Genomic DNA, 12,165 nt, shown 5'->3' with positions numbered 1-12,165 from the left:
TGATTCAATAACTTGCTGACTTCAAGATGTTTCAATCATGTTTTGATTTAAAAGAAAAAAGTCAAACCCCAAACCTCTGTATTGGTACATTCTGTTTTTTATTACACCTTCCTCTGACTGGCAATGAGGAGTGGGACTGAGTCCTAATTAGTTATAGAAATAAACTGCTCTAAAGCAACAAAACTTGATTGAAACAAAAGGGAATCCTGAGAGAAGTAGATGTCTGTGTTATATTCTCTTATATTTATTCTTCTTACGTTTATTCTTATCATACCTGGAAGGATGCTTTTAATCCTATGACTCTCATTTAATTTTTTGAGTTGTGAACTGATTTAAAAATCATTTCTTCTTAAGTGTTGAACTAAAATTTTCCACAAATATTTTATTTAATCTATCCACCCAAATTATAATTTCAACTAATTTTTTCTTATTGCCTGCCCGTAAATGTGATGAGTTGTCATTTGAAAAGAAATTGAATTACAAGTGGCACAAAGTAGAAATGATGCACTCCTAGTTCTCTGTTTCATGGTTGTTAATTCATGTTTTCTGGATTATAGAACCTCACAAATTAACTAATAAAATCATATACATGTCTATTTGTATAATAGCAATTTAGAAGTGCTTTTTTTTTCGTTGAAGACCTTTCATTTGTGGATTGTAGTGTAAAAGGACACAGATGTGCATTTATGAAAGAGTGCCAGGACATGTTATGGAAGCTAAATATTCGAGGGTTTTTTGAACATCAAGGCAATCTTGCAGTATCTCATGTTTGGATTTTGGGGTTTTTTTTCTTTTCAGTGGGTGCACTCTTTACTACGAATTTGTGCCATCATCAGTGTTATTTCTGTGTGTATGAACACTCCAAAAACCTTCGAGCATTATCCGCCTCTCCAGTATGTGACATTTGCTCTTGATACTCTGTTGATGTTTCTTTACACTGCAGAGATGATAGCAAAAATGCATATCCGTGGGATAGTTAAGGTAAGCATTTAAACAGTATTCTCTGTGTGCTTCCAGTGATCTGAATGTATGCTAATGACATTTGGTATTTGTTTTTTAACTTGCCAGCTCTTCTTGCTATGATTGTTTTTAACTGCAGGCAACACCATGGTGTATAAACTGAAAAGATAGATGGATAAAAATGTAGCTTTACTGCTTATTTTATCCACGCATAACAGAATGCAAGCATTCATAATAAAGGTTTCCTATTAAGAAAACAGATTGTTTCATTTTATTAGTATAAAGACTGAAAGGAAAAATAAGCTATGTACATATTAGCAAGAATATTTTGTAAGTGTCTGTTGGTCCATATATGGACTTAGAATTTTGATTTTTCATTTCATATGTCTGGATGTGTTGTTGTATGGTTACTTTACTTAGATAAGAACATGAGTTCACTCTTACTGTGAGCTAGGAGAGAAAGTGATCTTTCTTTGAATACTTTTTACCTTGATGTAGTCCATGTTGGTAAACAAAATGCATCTCTTATCGTATGTCTGCTATTGTTGGTGGATTGTGTAAGTGGACTGGAGGCTGCAAAACTGCAGAATATTTTAGTAATCATTATTTGGTACTGTTATTTTATGGATTGTTTCTAGTCTTCTGCAAAAAGATACAAATTCGGCTTTCATGTATAAAATCCATTTGCAGACCTTACTGACAATGCAATTATGGCACTACTGCACATAATAGATAATGTGTGTTATGTTATCCTTGCTTTTAACTCCTTAAAGGTCAGGTAACTCCAGAGGCAATTGATGTTGTACTTAAAATCTTATTTTTTTCTGAGTTTGCAGATAGCAAACTCGAAAAAACTGAGCTATTGTGTCCTCATGAATATTAAATTATTAATGATTAAATTATTAAACTAATAATGAATATTAATAGTAAAAGTTTAATTGTTATAAATATTAATATTTAGAAAGTTACTGAAATAAGATGATTCTGAGAAAATCTTCATGGGTTGTGTAAAACCAGAGTAATCCTTTGTCAAGCGGTGTTTCTGGCTCCTTCCCAAGCTCTCTTATTCAGAGATGTCCATGAAAAAAGTGAAGATGTGGACACAAGGTTATGTGTGGGGAATTAGTGACCATCGTGAACATTTGAACAATGTTGGAATAAAAAGTTCCTATTACAACCATTACAGCCTTTTCAAAGAAGAGGAAATGTAGATATTAATGCAGAGAGAGAGAGGGAGGGGTGGCCAGCAGTGTGACTTTTGTATGAGGCTTGATTTCTGAGCTTTTGAATATGCCAACTTCACTCATAGTTAACACCTAGGGGCTATGAAAGATATGCTGCTCCATAGCCTATTGTGTTTACTGGGTTGTTTAAATTTGTGGGTTTGGGAGAAAAAAAAGTTAAGGATTGCCATTGTCCTTATTGGGGACTTCACCTTGCGAGAAATTATGTGGGAGCATCATATAACTGGTACATCCTGGGCAAAAAGATTCTTAAAAACACTGGATCACAACTTTATGGAACAGATCCTAAGGGAGGTGACTCAGAAAGATGCCCTCCTTGATCTACTGCTTGTCAACAGAGTCCATCTCATGAGTGAAGTGGAGATCGGCAGCCATCTTGGCAAGAGTTTAAAATCTCTGTTGACAGGAGGAAAAATGACAGCAAAAGCTCAGCTCTGGACATGAGAAGAGCAGACTTCAGGGTGTTCAGGGAATTAGTAAGTGAGGTCCCCTGGGAAAATGTTTTTTGGATATGCTGGGGTCTGTCAGTTCTGGTCATTTTTTAAACATCATCTCCTAATGACACAGGACCAGGCAATTCTCAAATGTCAGAAGTCGAGGAGACAAGGCAGAAGGCCAGCTTGGCTGTAAAGTCTTCTCTTGGAAATAAGGCAATAAAGGAAAGATGTATGACCAGTGGAAGCAAGGTCAGGGGAAATGGGAAGATGCTGCTTGTCACTGTAGGGAGAAAATTCATGGGCCAAAGATCAGCTGGAGTTAAACCTGCCAGAACTGTGGGGGACAATAAAAAGAGTTTTTTCAAGTATATTAATGGCAATAGGAAGTGTAAGCATAACATCAACCCTTAACAGGATGAGAATGGTCACCTCCCAAACAGGGTTATGTGCAAGGCAGAGGTGTTTAACACATTCTTTGCCTCCGTGTTCAACACGGATGATGGACCGAGGGGATCTCAGCCTCTAAACTGGAGAACCATGACTGCGAGAATGGTCACCTCCCAGGTGTCTTTGAAAATGTTCAGCTCCAGCTGGATCCCTACAAATCTATGGAGCCTGATGGGTTATATCAAGGAATCCGCAAAGAGCTGCTGATGTGACCACAAAACCTCTCACAATGATTTTTGAGTGGTCTTGGGAATCTGGAGATGTGCCAGCTGACTGGAAGCTGGCAAACATTGTCCTGATTTTCAGCAAGGGCAAGAAGGAGCATCCCAGAAACTACAGGCCTTTCAGGCTCCCTTGAGTGTCTGGTGGTTATGGAGAAGATTATTCTGGGAGATACTGAAAAAACACCTGAAAGACATTGCCAGCATGGCTTTGTGGGGGGAAAGTCCTGTTTATCAAATCTGATTTCCTTTTATGAGAAGGTAGCCCACCTAGTTGATCAAGGGAAGTGAGTGGATGTAATCTTTTTGGATTTCAGTAAAGCTTTCAGTGCTGTCTCTCCCAGGATCCTTCTGAACAAAATACCCAGCACACAGCGGGACAAACAGATCATGTGATGGGTGAGCATCTGGCTCATGAGTCAGGCACAGAGGGTTACATTGAATGGGGTGACATCCGATAGGTGACCTGTGATTAGTGGGGTTCCACAGGGCTCCATCCTCAGCCCTGTGCTCTTCAACATCTTTATTAAGTACTTGAACACAGGACTGAAAGGAATACTGAGCAAGTCTGCAGACAGGACTAAACGGAGGGGAGCCATTGTCTCCCTTGAGGGCAGGGGAGGCCCTGCAGAGAGGCCTCGACAAAACAGGGGCTGGGCAGTCACAACCCATACAAATTTCAACAAGGGAAAGTGCTGGATTCTGCACCTGGGATGGGGCAACCCTGGATATACGGTACAGAGAGGGGAATGAGATGCTGGAAAGCAGTGCCATGGAAAGGGACCTGGGCATCAAGGTCTACAGAAAGCTGAACATGACTCAGCAGTTTTGAGTGCCACAATATAAGAGATTAAACTATCAGAGATTGTCCAAAGGAGGGCAACAGAAATGGTGAAGGGCCTTGAGGGGAAGCTGTGTGGGGAGCAGCTGAGGTCACTTGGTCTGTCCAGCCTGGAAAAGAGGAGACTGGTGGGATGGGAGACCTCATTGCAGTCTACAACTCCTTCATGAGGGGAAGAGAAGGGGCAGACACTGATCTCTTCTCTCTGGTGACCAGTGACAGGACCTGAGGGAATGGCCTGAAGTTGTGTCAGGGATGGCTTAGGTTGGATATTGTCACCCAGAGGGTGTTTGGTCACTGGAACAGACTCCCCAGGGAAGTGGTCACAAGCACCAGCCTGACAGAGTTCAGGAAGAGTGTGGACAGTGTGCTCAGGCACATGGTGTGACTCTCAGGGCTGTCCTTTTCAGGGCTGGGAATTGGACTCAGTGATCCTTATGGTGCCCTTCCGACTCAGCTTACTCTTTAATAATAGAGTAGAATAGTTTGAAGGGACCATTGGAAGGGAATTACAATCATAAATCATGATCTAGTCCAACTGCCTGACCAATTCAGGGCTGACCAAAACTTAAGGTATTTTACTAAGTGCATTGTCCAAATGCCTCTTAAACACAGGGTTTGGGCATCAATCATCTCTGTAGGAAGTCTGTGCCGGTGTTTAACCACCCTTTTTATGAAATGCTTCCTAATTACCAGTTTGAACCTTCTGTGACACAGTTTTGAACCATTCCCACACATCTTGTCACCAGGCATGAGGGAAGTCAGCACCTCATTCTCCACTTCCTCCCTTCAGGAAGCTGTAGGAAGCAACAAGGTTATGCCTCAGCCTCCTGTTCTCTGAACTAGACAGACCTAGAGTCCTTAGCCACTCTCCACAAGACGAAGTTGTCTCTGATTGTTGTATGATGAGCTTGTCTTTGAAGCATGTCTGATGAGTCTGGTCACACAGAATTAATAGCTGCCTGGAGTTGGTCCCATTGCCTCATTTCATGTTATAAATGTGTAGATAAAACAGATTATTTCTTTTGTGCACTGATATTTTGCTCTTCATTTATTAGATAAAAATACAGTAAAATATTAGGTAAAACCACTCTTATGCAAGGAGAGTTCAAGTAGAAAATGGTTGCATTTATTATTTTAACAATTAAGGATTTGATTAAAACCTCATGTCCTCATTCATCAGTAAATATAATTACACTGAAATTAAGTGCCTTCTTTGGAGCCATTTGGGGAACCACAGAATAGCTTAGATGTAAGGGACCTCCAGACATCATCAGGGCTGACCTGCTGCCCAAAGCAGGTCCAATTAGATAGCATTGCCCATGGCGTGGGTTGTCCAGATGAATCTCAGACTCCTCCAAGTATGAATACTCCACAAGCTCTTTAAACAGCCTATTCCAGTGCTTGACCAACATTATGCAAAAAAAATTCTGGTAATGATTAATCAAAATTTTCCATTTTTCTTTCAATGCAGTTCAGTGAATAATCCTTTTTAGTGAAGTATTTGACATATCCTTTTGATTATTGTTTCCAGGGAAAATATTTGTTTAATATTATAATTTTGCCAAGAGCATATTGATCCATGGACTGCCAAAGATAGTGGCAAACGAAGTAAATGAGGCACTGGGTAGAAACCTATTTGCATTTATTAAAGATGTTTGTATATGGAAGATCTTTATATAAGGCAATTTGTTACTGCAATGTCCTAATTTAAATTCATTTAAGTCTTTTAGTGAGCGTAGTATCGATAAATGCATTGCTGTATGGTTCTACTGAACTTTATCATGAATCAGTATTTCTGTAAATGCTTTAGGAATTGAATTGCTGAAAAAACCTTTGAACCATGATTAATACAAAATTACAGTCCAGCAAGAAACCTAATTTATGGAGAAGTTAGGCACCATCCACTTAAGTCCCAATTAATAACAATGTAAGTATAGCTGAGCTAGGAAGATTTTTGAAAATGTCTAAATAACACCTCTGAGGACAAATGAAAAATACTCTTTGGTTTCTAGGGTGTTTTAGAACAGAAAAGTAGTTTCTGAAACAGTTTGCCTTTTGTCTGTAAAAAGTTTCCCTTTTCCCTGTGTAAACTAAGCAACAAAAGAAACCAGTGCCTCCATCCAAGAGTTTTGTTATCCCAGAAGAAAAGTTAAAATGAAATGTTGCAGTGGTATTGTGTTTTTTATTACTCATGTTTCCTTCTGGGTTATTGTTGCTGTGCCAGTAAAATCTATCCAAGCATTGGGCTGCCCATGCAGCTATTGCCACATGTCATGAACAACTGAGCTAACAGTTTTAATACACTGTCTGTCTTTACTTTGAAACTTGTATCTGAAAAATTAAATACAGGCTGTAATTTCTTACTGATTGAAATATCATTAAAAACATTCCAGTACAGTCTGCCAGTAATGTTGTCTGTAATGTTGCATTGTATAAAATATATTTTACAAGCAGTAAGAATTTGCAGTGGTTTGTGAAGTATTATATGAGACGGAGACAGAATTAGAGCAAGTCACTTTGTTTCTTCGGACATATTCTTGCATTCCAAACAATAATCTTCTATATTGAATTTAAAAAAAAAAAAAAAAAATTCTATATTGAAGAATGATGGCTTGGGATAGTAAATGTAATTTTAAAAATGTAATAGTGCCTAGTTTAAGCTTACTGAATTCAATTTGATATTGATATTTTCATGATCTTTTCAGTTCAGAATTCCACTTCCTTCAACTGATCCTAGATGCTCTTTAGTTCCCAGAATATAAACAGGGTTCAGTGACTCTCAGTTTCTGATTCCTGTCGTGTTTCATGCTCCTTGGTCAGAAAGAGCTTTGCAAGAATCAGCTGCGTTAAGGAAGTACTGTCTGTCAAATGAAAGCAGATCAATCTCCTTCACTTTATCATCGATAAAATTTAAAGTGCTTTCCAAATTACATGCAGTTTATGTCTACTGCATAACTTACTGATTGATTGGCAGGCTTCTGAGAGCACCGTGAAGGAACTACTCTTTGGGTCTGTCAAAATAGTTCATGAGTCAACCTGGAACTTAACTGACAAGTCTTACGGTCCCTCAGAATCAAGGCTCACATTGATGTGCCCACTCATATGTCACATAAGAGCATGACTCTATGTGCTTGACACAAGTCTGTTCTCTGATTTAAGGAAAGTTTCCAGAATTATCCCCTCCTCGAAAAAGGAGCTGGGGTGGAATTGAAGAAATGAAGGATAACTTTCAAGTCTAAAACAGATGTGTTATTAGTGGAGCATTGGACTTCTCAGAGAAAGAGGACATCCTAACCTGTGACAGAAGGTCTTTATTTCTTTTAATCAGTGGAATGAAAAAAATTAACCTTATGCTTTCTAGTAATATGCCTTCTAAAGGTCATCTCACATAGGTATGACCAAGGTAAGGATACCTTACTTCTAATAAAGGTAAAAGATACCTTTAAAGCATTTGCTTTCAGCTTGCATATGGGGAGACAGAGAAATATTATTCCAGGTAAATTGTTTGTATTAGACACAGTTGCAGTATTATATATAATAAAATAACCAAAGAGGAAAATGTGCCAAAAATTATAACATAAAACCAAGTAACAGTTAGCTCAGATGATAGTTCAGCCTTTAGGGAATGAAAGATGAGTGGATATAGTTTCATTCCATAGACACTGTTAGGGTATATGAAATTTTCTTCGTTAGACTGTATCTTCCTTGCAGCTTCTAATCACTGTCATAATGATATGAGAGAACCTACACTGAAATCATGTTGTGAAAAAGAGGCCTAGTTTACCCTACTCCTCCATTAAGTGTGTTATATTGTAAAAAAAAAAAGCGGGAGTTCCTTTTCCTGTCTGTTAAAAAAGCCTCTTTGACACTTAATGCTGAAATTGAGAATGTTTTTGTATACAACACAAGCACTGCACTAAATTCAATAGAAATATCTTTCTTTTTTTTCTTTACTGTGCAGTTGTGACACATGTCAGCTAACAAAGGAGATTGCAAAGTCATAAGTAAGGGTCCTTAACATTTTCCCCATTGTTAAATCAATTACATTTACAGCAAAACTTTTGTACTAACTGAAATAGTTGTGAGTGGATTTGTCAGTCTCATTTCAGTAGCGCTGTGTGCTCTTCACTGACTTCAGAGCTCCTGCAAGGGGCAGAAGTGAATGGTTACACCATTAGCTTTCCGCATTCTTGGTGAATTCAGGCAGGAACTGAAACTAAGCTTCATCTGCTACCAAAAAAGTCACAAAGAGATGGGAGCAATTTCACTTGCTTCTGTCTAGTACTTAGGGCAACAGATTACTTAGTTAACTGAAATCAGTGGCTTCCAGCATGTCAGGTGTTTCCAGGCAGCATTTGTCGTGTTCAAAGAGAACATTTTCCTCATCATTTCCTCATCATTTTTCTGATAGATGCTTTGGTTGCTGTAGTTGCTGTCTGCTCAAGAGGAGGGAATTGAGGATGGAGCTTACAAAAAATATTTTTTTACTTAAAATAGGAAAAGAAAAATAATATTCATCAGCACTAATTTGAGGAATTGCAGTGGTCTGCAGTTAGTTGTTTGTGTCTAAAGTAGGCTCTTCCAAAGTATAATTTATCTGGTGCTTTTTTTCCATTGATAGAAAGGGGAGCTTGAAGTACATAGGCTAACACCTCACCTGTAGGTATCTCACAGTCAGCAGTTTCTCTAACTCATATATTTATTGTCAGTGGACAGGTGGAGACTACAGAAAGTATACACACAATGTGATATTAAATTCTTTTTTTAGCATTTATGGCATTAACTCATTCATGCTTAAATGAATTTTATCCATAATCATCCTAATTCATGAGTTTGTCCTGAGTTATCAGTTACAGAACTGATGTTTCCTGCACTTTATTACAAGTTTCTGTTTTGCATTCTTTTCAATAGTTTTAATATTAATTAACATGCCATTTTCATCAAACAAGAATGGAGAAACTACAAAATTTGTATGATCTTTCTGATAAGTGATGGAAATATTAATAGTATTATGGTGAAACACTGTCAACTGGCTTACCAGCTTTTGGTAACTTTGTCAAGGTTGTTTCTATCACATTACAGACTGAAAATAGAAGATTGAAATTTTGAAATTAATTTTATTTCATGACTTTAGAAGTGCTGTATACCCACAGTTTCTAAATGAGTTAAGGATCAGGAAGTTGTGTTCTTTTCAAAGGTTGGATAGTAAAACAGAATATATGGCTCCTGTTGTCCAGCAATAGCATGCTCTGATGTGCTTATGATATCTCTGCTGAAAGCTCAGTCTCAGGATGTGCAAGTCACAAACAAAAGTGAGAACTTTGATGGCAGGGACATAACCAGTGGAGTAAGGATAAGAAAATTTTGGGATGCTTTGACTAAACAGAGTGAAGGGGAAAAAATAGAAAACTATTTACCTGTGGTCACAAAAAGTTCAAAAAGCAAACACAAAAAAGACCATTTGTCATAAGATTTGAGTTTCTGTTTTACCTTATCCCTTCTGATTACAAGATGAAAACTACTTATCCTTGTGAGAAATTATTTTACAAGCATAGATATATATTAAAAGACATGTGTATATTAAAAATGGATTTTTGTCCTGTGTATAATGTTGTTGGAAACCTAGATGTGTAGTGCAGGTCCTATTCTATCCTGTGCTGGCAAGGAATATGTTATTTCAAATTGGTTTAAAACTTATTACTGGAATATTTTGATATTGGAGCTGTGATTGTTGGTTTTAAATATTATTTAATATAAAAAGTATTTCTATCCATTATTTGAATATGACAGTCTACAAAAGTTGATTCTTCTGTCTCACCTTCTTCCTGTGTTTGTTAGCTGCTTTGCTAAGTGTCCACGACCATCGACCGTCGTAAGGACATCTGTTACCAGGCTACTGGGATTGTGTTGCTCGTAAAATGTTCTGATGCTGTTTCCAGTCATAGGAAATTAAAGAAATTAAAACTGATTATCATGAGGAAAAGAAATTTGAAGTTGCCTGCAGCATGCTGCTAGTTGGGAGTTACTGCCTGTGGGCCAGGGAAGGTTAGAGACCATGGCACTGGAATATACGCACCTGTTTCTATGGTTACTTGTGTCTGGTTTTATTGGAGTGTTTATTACAGGAAAGTAATGACTCATATTACACAGTGGGGATTTTTGCACCATTTTTGCATTAACACATTGGAAAATCAAATGCCTTTAAATTACTTGGTGAAAGTACATAAGCAGTATTTCTAAAATAAAAATGGTATTTATTCCACCTGATCCAGGAGTCATGGAAGTTTTTAATGAGAAATTATTCTGGGGCATGGATTGAAGTCTGTGTCCATATAATAAAATACTTAGTGACTTACCATGGTGATCAAAATCTAACCTAAACATTACGAAGAAAAACTATACTGCACACTGACTTTCCTAATGTTGCTAGAAATTGCTTTTTCAATATACAGACCACTAAGATGAACAAAACTTTATTTTTTGGTAATGTTATCTTTTTCCCTCTCTAATAGCACTTTCAAGGATTACTTTCTTGCTATTCTTCATGAAAACAGCTATTATTGAGAGAGATTCTAATGTATTACTTCATATCAGAGTAAAATGATACAAATATTGGGAAAGCAGTGAAACCAGCATACCGGATAACGTGTTTTCAGGTAGCAAGAGAGGGAAATTCATTCCTAATGTGCCTTTTTGTGTTTAAATTTGCATTTTCAAGGAAGTCTGCTATAACCAAAAAATTCTATTTTATTCCCATGTTGTCTTCTCTCTTAATTTGAGAGGATCAAACAAGGCATGTAGATAAACAAATCTTAATGACATCCAAATCCCTGTTGAAGGGAATAAGAACATTTCTGTGCAACTGTATTTTCATGAAAATGATGAAATTCGTTTGGGATTTTTAAGGGAGTAAGCTGAATGTAAAATTGGATTTCATAGTATTGGACTCTCCACCATTAATATGAATATGGCTTTCTTACAGCTATACTAGGATTTTTGTCTCAATAGAGTTTTCCTGGTCTCTGTAGTAAAAAAATGTGTTCTTCAGCTTTCTATAATGCCAATTACCAAATAATACAATCCTCTTTTTAGAAAGTGCCTCCTTCATATGTATTCCAAATCTCTTCATTGTGGGTTTTTTTCTGTTGAATGAGAGCTTTGAGTGTCAATCATAAATCTGAGTTTTGTCATGTTAGATGAGACTGTTTGCATATTAAATCTCCCTGTTCGACCTCCAGGTAATATTTGATTCTTCAAAGTAAAAGCTTTTACCTTCAGACATTTGGATCCCAATCTGCCCCTATCATCTACCATATACACTGGAGCTAGGGGAGGGCAGAATACTGCTGCATGAAGCACAGCAGTGTTTATTTCACATCGCCTCTGTGAGACTGCTGAGTCCTTCCAAGCATGAGCAGATGTCCATGCATGTGGAACTAGATATAGAACTGGAGTTAACCCCAAAAAACTGTCATTTGCAGGAGATTGGCTTAGATGCCCATAACCAGGGAACAGTCTAGGCTGGAAGGAACCTGAAGAGGTAGTGTGGACCAACCTCTTGCTCAAAGCAAGGCTAGATTTGGGGGTCCTATGAAATTGAGTCTGAAATATTCCTAGAAAAAGACATGCTAGCATTCATCTGGGCATCGTGATTGGATGTTCAACTGTTCTCAAAGTGGAGATTTTTTTTCTGTGCACTTCCTGGAAACAATGAGTGCTGTTCCATGGAGGGGAGTCCTGATCAGTCACTTCTTGAGCTGCTGAACCCTTAAGACATCTGGGGAAGCTGAGTCAGCTAGTAAGGTAATACCTGGGGCACTGGATGCAGATGGCTAATGAGCAGATGGAGAAGGAAATGAAATTCAGGCTTTCAGTGCAGTAACCCATAAAATCTCTGCATGGCATGTTGGCACCCAGCTGCAATGGTAAGGTGGTGTATCAAGAGAGCAGCAATATAATACACCTGCAAAGCTCCCTTTCCCAAGGGTTTCAGAGCCACATTTCTGTTGGGC

The 12,165-nt window shown here is 37.8% G+C and overlaps 1 protein-coding gene across 1 annotated transcript in view; it reads left to right on the top strand.

The window, feature by feature from the left end:
- The window catches only part of NALCN (sodium leak channel, non-selective), a 238,087-nt gene that overhangs the window by 8,780 nt on the left and 217,142 nt on the right, over nucleotides 1-12,165 (top strand). The window contains exon 3 of the mRNA XM_066176413.1: nucleotides 799-981. Coding sequence (XP_066032510.1) covers nucleotides 799-981 — 183 coding nt within the window. The remainder of the gene's footprint in view (nucleotides 1-798; nucleotides 982-12,165) is intronic.

This window comes from Chamaea fasciata, unplaced genomic scaffold (genome assembly GCF_029207755.1).
Source record: "Chamaea fasciata isolate MVZ Bird 193981 ecotype frontalis unplaced genomic scaffold, bChaFas1.0.hap1 SCAF_2, whole genome shotgun sequence".
Classification (NCBI taxonomy): domain Eukaryota; kingdom Metazoa; phylum Chordata; class Aves; order Passeriformes; family Sylviidae; genus Chamaea; species Chamaea fasciata.
This window is presented reverse-complemented; position numbering and strand designations above follow the sequence as displayed.